This window comes from Heptranchias perlo, chromosome 23, assembly GCF_035084215.1.
Source record: "Heptranchias perlo isolate sHepPer1 chromosome 23, sHepPer1.hap1, whole genome shotgun sequence".
NCBI lineage: Eukaryota > Metazoa > Chordata > Chondrichthyes > Hexanchiformes > Hexanchidae > Heptranchias > Heptranchias perlo.
The window spans coordinates 30604682-30620829 of record NC_090347.1 but is presented as its reverse complement, the minus strand read 5'-3'; the positions used below and the strand labels follow the sequence as shown (position 1 = coordinate 30620829).

Genomic DNA, 16148 nt, shown 5'->3' with positions numbered 1-16148 from the left:
CCAGCTCCTGAAACTCTGACCGCAGGATCTCTCTCCTTTTCTTTCCTATGTTGTTGGTACCCACATGGACCACGACTTCTGACTGTTCCCCTTCCCCCCGCAGAATGTTCTGCACCCCCTCAGTGATGTCCTTTACCCTGACACCAGGGAAGCAACACATCATGCAGGACTCACGTCAGAGGTCACAGAAATGCCCGTCTGTCCCCCTATCGAATCCCCTATGACTACTGCATTTCTATACTTCATTGTGTCCCCCTGTGCAGTCCTTTGAGGTGTCGTCACCCTCACTGATATTCAATGCTGAATACCGGTGTTTGAGAGTGCCACACGCCCAGAAGATTCCTGCACTGCCTGCCTCTTCCTACCCTTTCGGATGGCCACCCACTTGCTATCCTGAACTTTCTGCGGCTGCGGGGTGACCACCTCCTGGAATGTGCGATTCAGGAAACCTTCGGCCTCCCTTATGCTCTGCAGTGACTCCAGCTGTCCCTCAAGCTCAGAAACCCTCAGCTTGAGCTCGAGTAACTGGAGGCTTTCCCTGCATATGTGGCCCTCCAGGACAATGAAGTGTCCTGAAGTTCCCACATGGTGCAGGAATTGCCGCCAATTGGTCCCAGCTGCCCGTCCATTATATTTAGAAAACTTTTTTTCTATACACTCGATTATTATTAATTCACTTATTGTTTACTTACTCCGATTAACCGACCCTTTTATTCCTCCGGGTCTCTCAGAGCTCCTCCTCTCTGTTCACTGTGATGTCACTATCATGTCACTCTCTCTGTTCTTAGCGAATGGGGAATGGGCTCCTCCCCTGGTGCTCAGCACCACTTCCCTCCACTCCACTCCTATACTGATACTGGGGCTCCTCCCCTGGTGCTCAGCACCACTTCCCTCCACTCCACTCCACTCCTATACTGATACTGGGGCTCCTCCCCTGGTGCTCAGCACCACTTCCCTCCACTCCACTCCTATACTGATACTGGGGCTCCTCCCCTGGTGCTCAGCACCACTTCCCTCCACTCCACTCCTATACTGATACTGGGGCTCCTCCCCTGGTGCTCAGCACCACTTCCCTCCACTCCACTCCACTCCTATACTGATACTGGGGCTCCTCCCCTGGTGCTCAGCACCACTTCCCTCCACTCCACTCCTATACTGATACTGGGGCTCCTCCCCTGGTGCTCAGCACCACTTCCCTCCACTCCACTCCACTCCTATACTGATACTGGGGCTCCTCCCCTGGTGCTCAGCACCACTTCCCTCCACTCCACTCCTATACTGATACTGGGGCTCCTCCCCTGGTGCTCAGCACCACTTCCCTCCACTCCACTCCACTCCTATACTGATACTGGGGCTCCTCCCCTGGTGCTCAGCACCACTTCCCTCCACTCCACTCCACTCCTATACTGATACTGGGGCTCCTCCCCTGGTGCTCAGCACCACTTCCCTCCACTCCACTCCTATACTGATACTGGGGCTCCTCCCCTGGTGCTCAGCACCACTTCCCTCCACTCCACTCCACTCCTATACTGATACTGGGGCTCCTCCCCTGGTGCTCAGCACCACTTCCCTCCACTCCACTCCTATACTGATACTGGGGCTCCTCCCCTGGTGCTCAGCACCACTTCCCTCCACTCCACTCCGCTCCTATACTGATACTGGGGCTCCTCCCCTGATGCTCAGCACCACTTCCCTCCACTCCACTCCTATACTGATACTGGGGCTCCTCCCCTGGTGCTCCTCCCCTGGTGCTCAGCACCACTTCCCTCATATCAGTTTATGATAATTGTAATTGTGCACCAATAATAAATTCATATATTTTTAGCTGTTCGGCTCTTCTGCAGTTTAACAATCGGATGTACGTGTCTACTAGCTCTCCCTAAAGGTACAGGACAACCAGACTCAACCACGAAACCACAGTCCAAAAATCATTCCTTTTAGTGTCACTTATATCACTGTCATTTTCTTTTACACTGTAAATCCTTTCAACTACTGAGGAAAGACATCACAATACAGCAAAGTCCTGTTACTGATCCTTGGTGGCAAATTCAAAGTGACAAGCAAGAAGGACTATGCATTAAATTGTATATGGGCTAATGCTGCATAATTCACTATTCCATACAGGGGTATGGAAATGCTTTCTGAGTTCGATACTGACCAACTTGGGCAGGCATCAACTGCTGATGTCACGAGCTGTTGGGCGGTTGACAATTCAAAGGAAGAATTACAATGCTGGCAGGTATACATGAAGAAACTCTAAAAACAGAGGTTTATGCAGCTTTTCCAATGCGCTGACTCAGCAAGACTCTAAACCTTTGATTACAAGGAACGATCCATAAACGCATTTTGAATACACCTGATGGAAAAGCCTGAAGGGTGTTCATGCTCAGACATGAGTTTGCTGTCCCCGATGCGTGAAGCACCTATTTTTAATGTGATGATCCCACCTTGTGATTTTTTTTCTAAATCACGTTCCCAAGTTTAAAAAGTAAAGTTTTGTCTGATCCTGTCACTGATGTAATTTGTTGCCAATTTTGTTTTTAAACATATGATGGCCTATTGAATGTAATGCAGTGAACCAGCATGCAACAACGCAATAAAAACACTCCCACATAGTAGCAGGTCCTTGTATTTCATGAAATTGTGGCTGTAGACGATCTTACATGTGTAGGCATTGAATTTAGCACAATTAATAACACTCCAACAGCACTTCACTGCTCCAAATCTGTTCAGATCAAGGGTATGTGTTTCTGGGAAAAAAAACAAAGACCCTTGTGCCTATGTGACAAAGATCACTACATGGCAGCAGTAATTCATTGTGTGATGTTTTGACTAACAATGGCAAGTGGCATTACTTATTCAGTGTCGTTCTTCCAAAATTTGCAAAGGAGGTAATAGTCCGGAAATTCCTGGAGGCTTTGCCGGTGGAGCGGAACATCTGTCAACTCCAGCTCCAGGCCAGAAACTCCATCCCATATCCTGGAGATGTGGTTATTTGCATATCCAGATGAGTCACCACTGCCTGCAAGGATGTATCAGTAGTGTGTGCTCCAGCCCAACCCGATCTGTAATTCTAAGTCCCTGAAGTCTCCCCCCGACTGATGCCCAACTGGGCTGAAGAAAAAAAAATTCCGTGTGTCTTCATCTCCCACAGGAGCCACTACAGAAAGCAATTGATCCCCTCTGGATTGTTGACCTTATTCCATTAAAGGTTTGGGACCTTATGAAGGCCTCAAGGGGACTCATGCCAGATCTCAACTGGATGAGTTCCACTAAGACCTTTCAAAGATGTAAAAGGAGAAATTTTCTGGCAAAGTTTGGGAACTCCCTCTGACAAGCTCTCTTAATGTGGTTGTGGAGGGGGACAGAAGATCAGCCCAGACCGGAATTTAAAAGTCCAACGTAAATAGGGCGGAATCCCAGCAGATCTGGCTTCCAGCCCACATTCCAGCCACCCCGAGCAGAAATCGGAATTAGGGCATTTGCATTGAAGAGCTTTGTGACTTATATAGTTGTGTGAACTACACACTGAATTTCTATGGTATTTGAGGTAATACTTATGTTAATATTTAAAAAAATCTTTTATTTATGTTTTTCATTGTACAATAAGCAAAACATGGACCAATGTACATAGACACATCAGGGAATGAAAACCATCAATAGGTAAAAGCATATTGTGTAGGAAGGAGAGCCACCTACCATGTTATATGTGGTTTCAGAATGGAGGGACATGCCAGGCTTTTCCTATTACCTATTACCACATCAGTTCTCATTGTGCAGTCAACAAAACATTTGCCTGAGGAAGGAGAAAATCTCCGAAAGCTTGTGAATTTAAAATAAAATTGCTGGACTATAACTTGGTGTTGTAAAATTGTTTACAACAGAAGAATAGACAGCAACAAAAAGTGTTAAATTAATACTGAACAAACAAAACAAATTCTACATTATAATTGCAATAACGCATGTGTACGTGAGAGTTTAGCAGACTGGGGTCTGCTTTTAGTTCTCATCTCCCCTTTGTGAAAAAATTCAAAATAAGCACACACCTGCTTGTACATTGTGACCTAAACTAAAAGCTGTCCAACCAGTTAGAATGTGACCTCCTCAAGTGATGTGTCATGCTTACAACTGGAGGCGTTGCCTGGAGAGCATTCAAGATGAAACTACACTTATCCAAGGTGTTCAAGTAAGATTCTGTGACTGGTGGAAGTAGTGTCCCAAATGTGGCCACAAAAGCTGTCAGCTTGTCTGGGATTTCAGAATGGCTCTGATCTTCATATGGCAGCTTTAATGTGAACACTGCATTCTTTCAACATTTCATAAGTAGTATATAACCAAAGTAATCTTGATGGAGTCATAGGCTCTGAACTTCATGAGGGGCCGCTCTGCTGGCGCACATGTTGGGGAGCGAAACCCCCATCTGTCCTTGAGCGAAGATGCAGGGATAGAAGTATTTCATCAGCCAGGGTGATTCATCGATGCCCACTCCAAACCACCGGTTGGAATGGTGCCATGCCACTCTGATGGCGGAGAGGAGGACTGGCAAGGGCTCAGCAGAAAAAGATGCTTCTCAATCTTCTGCTCCCTCTAGAGCCAGCAGGATCCTTTTGGGATTGATTACCTTTCCCTGGTAAAGGTTTGGGGCCTTCTTAAACGGAGTTCGGCAACTCCCCCAGCCACACCACTCCCTTGACATGGGGAAGGGGGGAGGCAGGCCGAAGATTCGCCCATGGTGTTCCCCCCCACCCCGCAACTGGAATTAAAGGGCCAGTGCAAACGGGGTGGATTCCTAGCAGAACGGGGTCTGCTGCAAACTGCTGACCCCCTCTGGGTAGAAATCGTCCTTTCTGCCTGCTTGGAGCCTAGGAATGTTGGGACCATAATCCATGGCCATGTTGGATAACCCCTATCCCACTACCATTTTGTTTTCCTATTGGACTGTATGATAGTGGATTTACATTGAAGTCTGTGCAAAATACAATATTACATTTTAAATCATACTCATTAAAGAAATCACCTCAGTCTTGTCAATGCGAGAAAATGTATTACAATATAAATTTCTTATACATACCTGGCCATATTCACAATATAATTTTCTGGTAATTACCTGGTCTAAGTCACTTAGAAACTCTCGTGTGCCGTGCCATCTACACTGTACATCTGCAGAAGTGTATTTTGCCCCTCAAACATCGCTGATCGTCATCAATGCAAAGCACCACTAAAAAGAAAATACTGTTCTCAAACAAGCTGGACCTCATATTGAAGTTATTGTAATGTTAGAGCAATAAGTAGAAATTATTTTCTATCTTCCTGCAGGCACTGTGGGAGTCAACCATATAGTTGTGGCACGAGGTCCTCAGCTGAAATGATAGTAGTCCACTCCTTCTTTCAGCTTCAGCGAATTCAAGTTTTCTTCAAACCCGCCACCTGTCAGGTCCTGCCAAAACGAGAAATGTTAGATCACACAAGTCAAACCCAGCCCTGCTACTCATCACACAATTGGTGACATAAGTGCAAGGCTAATCCATCTCGAAAGCTGGCAACACATCAATGTGCTGGGTGCTTTAACTCTAGCTTCAGTTATTGAGAAATACACAGACTAGTATGAATCATTTTGAGAAGCCACAGATTTGTGAGCAGTAACACTACTTTTGACAGTTTCCCACTGTTAGTGGGCAGCTGTAATATAGGTTTGAATAGTTTTGAAAAGAATAGTGAAAGCACAAAAACAAAATAATAGCTGGCTGTTGTGTGCTTGGTTATAATTATACTCTTGATTTTAAGAATCCTATCACTACACTGCCTCATTTTCATTCCACTTGGGTGAAGGTTTACATCCATCTCAGTCAATTAATAGCGTGCCTCCTTTAACTTTTCTGGTTAATCCTTTAATTTCTTCTCATTTTGTCATGTGCTTATTTTGGATTTTATCACCTCAGCATCTGTGTCAGTACTTTTTACCTCAACTTGAGGGCCCATCAGTACAGTAAGGCCCACTTCAATTCTGGCCAATGGCTGCTCTTAACATCCTTTTTAAAGTGGTGGCTGTAAAGGTGTCTATTTGGGTTCTAGGTCAGTATGAGCAAAATTGCTTTCCTTAACTGGTTTCTTTGACTGACTGCCCTTCCATTTTATCTCCTGTGCTCAGTGTCTAGAAAGATACTGTTGTTATTATCACACTGTTATTCATTGACTTTTTGTCATGGGCACAATCCCACAGAGTGTTTTACTCAAGGGCCAATCCGGAGATATTCCAGTATGAAGTGATGGGGTGAGAGTCTGCACGTCCAATTCCCTACACATTCAGCTGATGATTTTAATCATACAATCATGAACACTTGTGCATTGAAAGCCAGGATGAGGAACAAAAGCCTATAGGTCCAATATTTCTAGTCCAATAAAGTCTTTACACTTGTTCTTTGGGTGTTGGAATATCCTTGGTTTCTTTTGCTGGTCAGCAACAATAGGAGAGTGAGCAGCATTGAATTCCAACTCAGTCAACATCCCCAGCTGGGTAAGCTATGAATGGATGCCTAGAGACGTATGGAACAGCAGGTCTGTTAAGGCCCACTGGCGAGTGGAGGCAGGCTGTAGTAGACCTTGGGCTCTGCATAGACCTTTATTAGAGGCACTGTGGGTGAACTGTGATAAATGGTGGAAGAATGTGGAACTCGCTACCACATGGAGTGGTTGAGGCGAATAGCATAGATGCATTTAAAGGGAAGCTAGATAAGTACATGAGGGAGCAAGGAATAGAAGGATATGTTAATAGGGTGAGATGAAGTAAGGTTTGATGAGGCTTGTGTGGAGCATAGACCTGTTGGGCCGAATGGCCTGTTTCTGTGCTGTAAAATTCTAAATAAATTTCTTTTGATGCCATTTTTCCAAGGTTTCTACCGCTCGTCCACCAAAGTTGCAGCGGACGAGTGGGAAAGCTCCGTGGAAATTCACCCCCATTGTATCATTAGGCAATAAGTGGCTTTGTTGACTCGAATCTTACACTTAAATAAATTTCAAATGTACACTTTGTAGTATAACAACAACAATTTACATTTGTAAAGCACTCCTCATGGATAGAAAGACACCTCAAAGTGTGTTACAGAGTGAAAGAAAAGAGATGCTGAGCAGGAAGAAGGAAAAAAAAAGAAGTTTGGGTGATGCCAAAAGCAGAAAGTAGAAGCATTTTTAGGAGGCTTTTGAAACAGGAAGGATGATGACAAGTTGGAAGTATTTGGGTAGGGAATTCCAGAGGACAGGGGCATAAGGGAAGACTGAAATAATGGCCACCAATAGTGGTCTGAAGGGGGTGGGGGAATAAGGAATAAACTGGTATTGGAGGAGTGCAGGTTTTCACATGGGAATGTATGTCTGAAGGAGATCGTGGAGGGGCAAGGCCATTAAAAGATTCAAAATTGCAGACAAAGATCTTAAAATCAATTTTTTGGGGCATGAGGAATCAGTGAAGCTTGACAAGATTGGGTAATGTGAGACCAATACCTTGCAAGGGTGGGCTGTAGCTTTTTGAAGAAAGCAGTCTTTGTAAGGAATGAATATTGGGAAGGAATTTAGCTCAATATTGACCAATACTTCAAGGATTTTGCACCTCCAAACTTAAACTAAAATGGCAGCCAGGGAAGTCAAGGCTGGAGGAATGCAGGTGTTGGTGGGAAATGAAGGCTTTGGCTTTGCTGACATTGAGAGCTGGAGGGAATTTCAGGTCATGCACGTTCTGATTTCAGACTTAAGAATTAGCTTAAGAATGTGAATCCTTCGGGTTGATGGAAGAGGCAGAGGGGTAAAACTGAAGATCACTGACATATATATAGAAGTTGACCCCATACTTTTTGTTGTAAACAATGAGAAACACTTAGGTTTATATTAAAAAATAGAGTCCTCCAGTGTTCTCATCCCACTCCAATGAAATCCTGTTTCAATTTGGATGGAGACTATTTCAATGGCTTTTTGAGTCAAAAACAACTCATAAGGTAGTGGGCTGAGTGCCCTACAAATATGAACAAGCAGGAGCTAATTACCATGGGCACTGCACAAACCAACTGCAAAGAAACAGCTGCTCTAGATTCTTGTTACCTATCCAAGCCAACCACCATTCAAACATGAAGGCAGTGGAAATTAAGTCATATTAAATTGATAGCAATCACAATTTAGATCCATCAGTAAATAAAGCAAATGAGAACAGTATGCTTACAGTGTATCAGGAGGTCAAACATTGCCTAAATTAAAATGAATCATCTTCTTTCAAATTCAAACAACAATAGGACACTTTCTCTGAATGTTTGGGACTGAATGTGAATTAAAAACACCATATCCTTGACTTGGTCCATTTTGATTCAACATAGGAACAGGAGTAGGTCATTCAGCCCCTCGAACCTGTTCCACCATTCGATTAGATCATGGCTGATCTGTATCTTAACTCTATTTCCCTGTTGTGGTTCCATATCCCGTAATACCCTTACCTAACAAAAATCTATCAATCTCAATTTTGAAATGTTCAATTGACCTAACCTCAACGGCATTCATGAAGGACAAAATGTGTAGTGGGACACATTATCCTGATGTACTCTGCAATTTATGGTGACCCATCATTGTACTAGCCACAGCGAACACCACAACAGTACAGATAAATTTACATACATCCAATTTTATGTTTGTTAATAAGCGGGGATGGGTGGGTGAAGATATGTCCATTAAGACTATATGATAGATATGTATCCAGAAGAAGGAGTTAAGTCCAAGAGGTAAAGCTATTCTTTAGTCCTGGCTGTTAAGTGGAGAGACATTGATCACAAGATGAGGATCGGCATGTGTCCAATTTAGTTTATACATTCAGAATGACCTTAACGTTCTCTCATTGCAGCATCCAATTGGTTCTTAAATGATTCTAGGGTTCTTGCCTCCATTACTCTATCCAGGAGTCCATTCCATGTGTTGATCACTCTGTGTGAAGACGAACTTCCTGAGATCAGTCCTAAATTTGCCTTCTATTAGTTTGAACTTTTGTCCCCTTGTCCTAATCCTGCAGTTCAAGTTAATTATCCAGATTTACCTTTTCAATACCATTTACTATCTTACATACCTCTAAAAGGTCACCTCTCAGACATGCCCTTTCAAGATTGAAAAGCCCAAGTCTCTCCCGTCTTTCCTCATAACTTGAACCTCTAACACTAGGGATCAGTCTTATGGTTCTTCACTGCACCACCTCCAATGCTTAATTTATCCCCTGTGCTTAGCTTCTCCTGCACCTTTCAACACTCTGACGAGTTGAAACAGCTCTCTATCACATTAGAATACGGAACACAATACATTACATCAAAGGAAAGTACATTATAGAAATTGGGATTTTAATGTGATACTAAAGATTACTGTAATCTCTACAAGTTACATGCCTGCTTTTAATACTCTGCAAACTGTTTTCATTGCTGCATCAAAAACAGAAGATGTTACAAGAATCCTGGGGGGTCAACCACCATGATTTCTGATACAATGAATTTCTGATCTTAGCCCACGTCATCTGATAGAGCCGCCGAACAAAGGCTTAGCATTTCTGTGCAGGGATGGAGCAAGATCAGGTGAATCACTCTGGGTGTTTTCATACACCTTATAATGACCACCCACAAAGGACTATTAGCAGGTGTGTAAAGGCTGGTTGCTTACACACTCCTTGGCTGAGCAATAATGGGTAGCATGGAAAGACTGAAAAGAAAGGTGAAAAAAGCTACAGAAATTCTAGTGTTTAACTAGATTCTTGAAAGACTGAATTATTAAAATGTGCCAATTATGACATTTTGGTTTACAATGTTATTTAAATGTTGATGTCATTGTTTGTTACCAAGTTTATTACCCTACAATCCATATCCACCGACTGGTACTGTAAGTGGGCAGAGGAGAATAAATGCATTTTCATATACACTTGTTACATGTTTTAGGGAATTAATTTGGAACGGTGTGTCACAACATTGTTGATTCCACTCCGGCTTTTATATCCAGCTTAATGAAGGGAATGAGTTTTCTGATTTTGTGGGAGAGCACTCTGCCTCTCTCTACTGATGGATGCAGACATCTGCCCTGCAGACAGTCTCTTAGCACCACTGGTGGTGGATGCTATGGAGCATCCATGGCCTGACTGCCTGCTCTCCTTGTTAGCACAGAGGTGACTGATGACAAGGGGTGAGAGCAACAGAAAGTACAAGAGTTCAGGCCTGGTCACAGTACAAGAATCCTTCCAAGGAAGTTACAGAACTGCTGTTTCAAACACTTGATGACTGAAGTCAGTACAATTCGTACTCAGTTAAAAAAAAAATTGGAAAGATTCAGCCGGTCACTCAGCATCTGCAAAGAGATGAAAAGATGAACTGTTAACCTCTCTTTCTCTGAGATGCTGAATGACCTGCTGTGTATTACTAATATTTTTCTGTTTCTCAGTTCAGATTTCCAGCATCCACAGTTTCTCTTATCTCCACAATTTAGGCAAACCTTGTTTTAAAACATGCTTTATTCTGTTGCAACATGTCACACGTGCAGATCAAGGAAGATGAGATTTTGAAAAGGTGCCATGATATAAACTGTTACACACTGGCGTTTTGACCACTTCAGTGCGCATGCTACACCAAAGATAGCTGTGGAAAGCTTCACAGTTTTATGATAAAAGTCTCCTGGGAATCGCAAAACACGTCTTTTAACATGAACGTATTCAAACAAGAAAATAAAATAGCTGATTAAAACAGGACTTGGGCAACGCCAATGACCGTAATATGATATCAGTACAAAGCCTGATGGGATCCCACCTCCCAGTTTTTGGACAGCCTTCCAAGAAATGCACTCACACTCATCTTCATGATTGGTTTTATTAGTCAGATTAGGCAATTATATCAACAGCTTCCATTACACGTATTGAATACATTTAAATTGATTGTGGACTGAATCTTAATTTCTAAACTGGACCGAAAAATGGCCATTTAGAAAAAGCGGAATCACAAATAGATTCAAGCATTTCTGAGTCAAATACACTCGCCCCTTATGTTCAAAGAAATAAAACATCCTCTCGCATAATGTGGCACAACTCACTGTGTGGAGATAGAGCAGTGAAATCAACTCTTTCTCAAAAAGGCCCTGACTGGAAATCCAATGTATTGCTTCACATATGGAGAATCTGGAGATACCTTAAAAAAATCAACACTAAATCATAGAATCTACTATCTTGTTTATAATCAAACTCGGATTTTAAAAAAACCTTTAATATCAGACAAAATTATTGATGGCAACAGTTGACAAATGTCTTGCAAGAGATGTTAGCTTGCAACCCAGCCCTTCCAGTAGCCCCTCCAACAAGATTCTGTGTTGTACCTGCAGCAGGTTCATTTCTCACTTTGATACTTGAAGGCCAAGCTATTCTCCTGCATTTACTCTTGAGATGATTTGTGTGAATAAATGTGCAACTGCTGGGCTACTTAGCCAGACAGGAGTGCAATTTATGTAATTAGAATTAACTGTCCATGTATATTCAGCTAACTTTTTGAGACATGATCTTGGTACGCATGTTGACTTATTTAAGTAGCCTACAGAAAACCAGTTTATTTATAAACCAATTCAAGCCATTTCTGTATAAGTTTACCACATCTGGTCAAATTAGATCAAGTAAAAGGGTTTCCTCTTCAGACTGAAACCAATTCCAATTCTTTCCTGAACTGCTCGGCCTTCTGATTGATAAGTAGTACTTTATAAGAAGTATTTTTTCCCCCACCCCAAGGTACAGACTCATGCTGGGTTATGGTTCCATTCTTCATGAAGGGACCTCAACAATGAATATTTGCAGGAAGGCATCACAGCTAAGGCCAATCCAACCACTATGACCTGAAACCAAGATTGATTCAATGTCATAAACTCAGCATAACTCACTGAGCATTTAGGGACATAAAGATAAATTCTGCAATGATGTGCTCCCACCAGGGAGACTCATTTGATAGGAGCACAGAGTAGAAATAGGGCAACAACATTGCAGTGTTGATCTCTGACCTGTGCTCTTGCGGAGTGAGGCTTCCAACTGAGAGCTCTGGATTGTTGAATAAACCCTAAAATTTGGACCTTTGGGTAATGCGCATATTGTCTGCTGGTTAAAGTCTTGAAAATGCTGCTACCCAGACAGATTTTAGGAAAAGTCACTGAAGGGTTAATGTTTCCCCTGTAGAGGTTGAACAACAATAACTGAAAATGCAAGTTTACAAGAAAACAATGAGGCTATTTTGCAGGATTTAATTAAATGGAGGAATTCACTTCCTGTAGATTTCTATAATTCTACTTCACAACAGGGGATAATTGAAAAATGCAGCAGAATTATTCACACTGTGTTAAAGAAGGACTGCGGAGGGGAGGCACAAAGAGCTGGGATGCACACTCTGCTGAGTTGGCAAACTCAGCTCCAAGGGAGGTAACATTGGAAGGGAAAGTTGTAACTGGACTGCTGCTGTTGAATTCAGTTTGAATGTGTCACAGTCCTGTGAGCATATTGTCTGCCCCCTCATTCTCGGGAAGTGTGCAGTTTGGGGAGTAGAAGAAAAACCAGAGGTTGACCTATGCTAAGACAAAATTGCATCACTGCAAGTTGAGAAAAAGGTCGGAATTATGAAGCTAGAGATTACTGTTTGTAATATTAATGAAAGAGAGCTTAACATGTTGGCATCATAATTCTCTGTCCGCTATTTTAATGAAGGCACTAACCCGTTTATTTTAAACGGATTAACACTTCCATTAGAACAGTGGACCAAATTGTACAGATGTGTTAAGTGTTCATGTGCTAATATTGGCAACAGTAATTTATAGACTGTGGTTTTATTAAAACAACAATCTGAACAAGTTTTACATTATGTAATCTCCAATTTTAGCTTACATATATATCCCATTTACCATTTAAAGAAAATTCACTTATAGTTCTGACTGTGAAATGCAACTATTGGGAAGTCAGATGATGAGACCCTGAGGCCTCGCAGCTTTAGTCTGATGCTGGAGCTTGAAGAGTTGGATTGGGGGCAGAAATTGGCACTGGACTGGTTGTGAAGTCTGTCCATGACAATATCACTTGGATGACTGTGGTGGAAGTGCTTGGCAGCATTGCATTCTCGGCGTGATGAGGCCTGCATTGCTGTTTTACTACACCTGGTAGGTTGCCTTGATGTGCCAAAGAAAAGCTTATTGTGGTTGCTTGTGGGAAGCATAAACCATTGAGTGTAGACCACTGGTGTAGAGACTACATATATAGTGTAGAAATATAATAATCACAGATACTTAGAGCTTTAAAAGATAGCAGTAGAACTGGCCAGACAGCATGTTAGAAAAACTTCTTGTAATATATATAATACTTGAGAATGAACTGAAGGCTCTGATCTGAACCAAGAAATGAATCACAATTATAAACCACTGAACCTTTGCTGTGTTATGACTCTCATCTGACCTCCCAATGTGTTTCAGCCCTTGTAACACAACTCATATATGTTGCTCTTTATAATGCATCCAGGAATTTATTGACTGCTTAAAAAGATTTATAGGAAGAAATTTGGATGCAGAGTGATCAGAACAAAAAAGAAATCCTATTTATGTTACATGATTCAAACCAATGATTAATGTAAATGCAGTACCTTGGCTCTATTATACATAAATTGAGACCTGCCTTTGAGGTCTATATAATTTGTAAATCTGAGGTAATTTGTACTGCACACTCTGCTTTTCATCTATGATTTTGGTGTGTAAAAACAAAACAACTGCATTTTTACAGCATTTTTAACATCATAAAACACCCCAAGGAGCTTCCCATAGAAGAGCACCAACTAAACAATATCATTCTACAACTATGGAAAAGTCCAACTATTGCTCCACATCCAGAGCAGGTCAATCTCTTACTGGATGCAACTAACTTTGGAAAGATCCAGCATTTAAATTAAGGTACAACACACAATAAGGTGCAGCACACAGTACCAAATACATTTTATTAATATCTAGTGCTGTACAGTTTACGTATGTGTAGAGTGTTTATCTACTCTTCCCTTTAAAGATTCAATGGTCTGTGCCCCAGCTACTCCTTGCAGCAAAGCATTCTTTGATAATCTACATCCCAGAGTACTAAAGGAAGTGGTCCTGGAAATAATGGATGCATTGGTGATCATCTTCCAAAATTCTATAGACTCTGGAACAGATCCTACAGATTGGAGGGTGGAAAATGTAACCCCACTATTTAAAAAAGGAGGGAGAGAAAAAACAGGGAATTACAGAGCAGTTAGCCTAACATCAGTAGTGCGGAAAATGCTAGAGTTTATTATAAAAGATGTGATAACAGAACACTTGGAGGGCAGTAACGGGATTGGACAAAGTCAGCATGAGTTTATGAAAGGGAAATCATGCTTAACAAATCTATTGGAGTTTTTTGAGGATGCAACTAGTAGAATAGATAGGGGAGAACCATTGGATGTGGTGTATTGGGATTTTCAGAAGGCTTTTGATACGGTCCCACACAAGAGGTTAGTGTGCAAAATTAAAGCACATGGGATTGGGAGGAATATACTGGCATGGATTGAGAATTGGTTGACAGACAGGAAACAGAAAGTAGGAATAAACGGGTCTTTTTCCGGATGGCAGGCGGTGACTAGTGGGGTACCACAGGGATCAGTGCTTGGGCCCCAGCTATTCACAATATATATCAATGATTTGGATGAGGGAATGGAATGTAACATTTCCAAGTTTGCAGACAACACAAAGCTGGGGTGGAATGTGAGCTGTGAGGAGGATGCAAAGAGGCTCCAATGTGATTTAGACAAGATGGGTGAGTGGGCAAGAACATGGCAGATGCAGTACAACTGGATAAATGTGAGGTTATCCACTTTGGTTGTAAAAACAAAAAGGCAGATTATTATCTGAATGGTGATAGATTGGGAAAAGGGGAGATGCAACGAGACCTGGGTGTCCTTGTACACCAGTCGCTGAAAGCGAACATTCAGGTGCAGCAAGCAGTTAAGAAGGCGAATGGTATGTTGGCCTTCATTGCAAGAGGATTTGAATACAGGAGAAGGGATGTCTTACTGCAATTGTACGGGGCCTTGGTGAGACCACATCTGGAGTATTGTGTGCAGTTTTGGTCTCCTTATCTGAGGAAGGATGTCCTTGCCATGGAGGGAGTGCAACGAAGGTTTACCAGACTGATTACTGGGATGGCAGGACTGACGTGTGAGGAGACATTGGGTCGACTAGGCCTATATTCACCAGAGTTTAGAAGAATGAGAGGTGATCTCATTGAAACATATAAAATTTTAACAGGACTAGACAGATTAGATGCAGGGAGGATGTTCCCGATGGCTGGGGAGTCCAGAACCAGGGGTCACAGTCTCAGGATACGGCTTATGCCATTTAGAACCGAGAAGAGGAGAAATTTCTTCACTCAGAGGGTGGTGAACCTGTGGAATTCTCTACTACAGAAGGCTGTGGAGGCCAAGCCAGTAGATGTATTCAAGAAGGAGATAGATATATTTCTTAATGCTAAAGGGATCAAGGGATATAGGGAAAAAGCAGGAACAGTGTACTGAGTTAGACGATCAGCCATGATCATTTTGAATGGCGGAGCAGGCCCGAAGGGCCGAATGGCCTACTCTTGCTCCTATTTTCTATGTTTCTATTCTGTGCACTAGCAGCTCTCTGCGTTAAGAGATTTCTCCTAGCTTCCCTCCTCACTATCTTCGTGACAATTGTAAACTGATGGCCTTTTGTCACTGACTCCCCAACCAGAATAGTCTTTCCCCATTCACCCTATGAAAATCTGTCGTAACTTAAAAATGTCTATTAAATCCCCTCTTAGCCTTCTCTGCTCTAGTGGAAATAGTTCCAGTATCTCACTATAGCAAGGAAGCTCGTATGTAAAAGCAACGCAAGCTGTTTTGGTGATAGAAGGGCCAGTGTACATATTAGTCTTGGTTGTATTGAAGATTTATATTGTCCTTACATACCAACAACAACATTTAACATAGTAAAAACGTCTCAAGGCGTTTCACAGGAGCATTATCATTCAAAATTTGACACCGAGCCACATAAAGAGATATTAGGACAGGTGACCAAAAGCTTGGTCAAAGAGGTAGGTTTTACGGAGCGACTTAAAG

General features: G+C 42.3%; 1 protein-coding gene across 3 annotated transcripts in view; it reads right to left on the bottom strand.

Moving 5' to 3' along the window:
• Positions 1-3557: 3557 nt before the first annotated feature.
• Positions 3558-16148, bottom strand: part of b3gntl1 (UDP-GlcNAc:betaGal beta-1,3-N-acetylglucosaminyltransferase-like 1) — a 309746-nt gene continuing 297155 nt past the window's right edge. For all 3 annotated transcript variants that reach the window (XM_068004294.1, XM_068004292.1, XM_068004295.1), the window contains one exon: positions 3558-5437. In XM_068004294.1, coding sequence (XP_067860395.1) covers positions 5357-5437 — 81 coding nt within the window. In that variant the 3' untranslated portion in view covers positions 3558-5356. The remainder of the gene's footprint in view (positions 5438-16148) is intronic.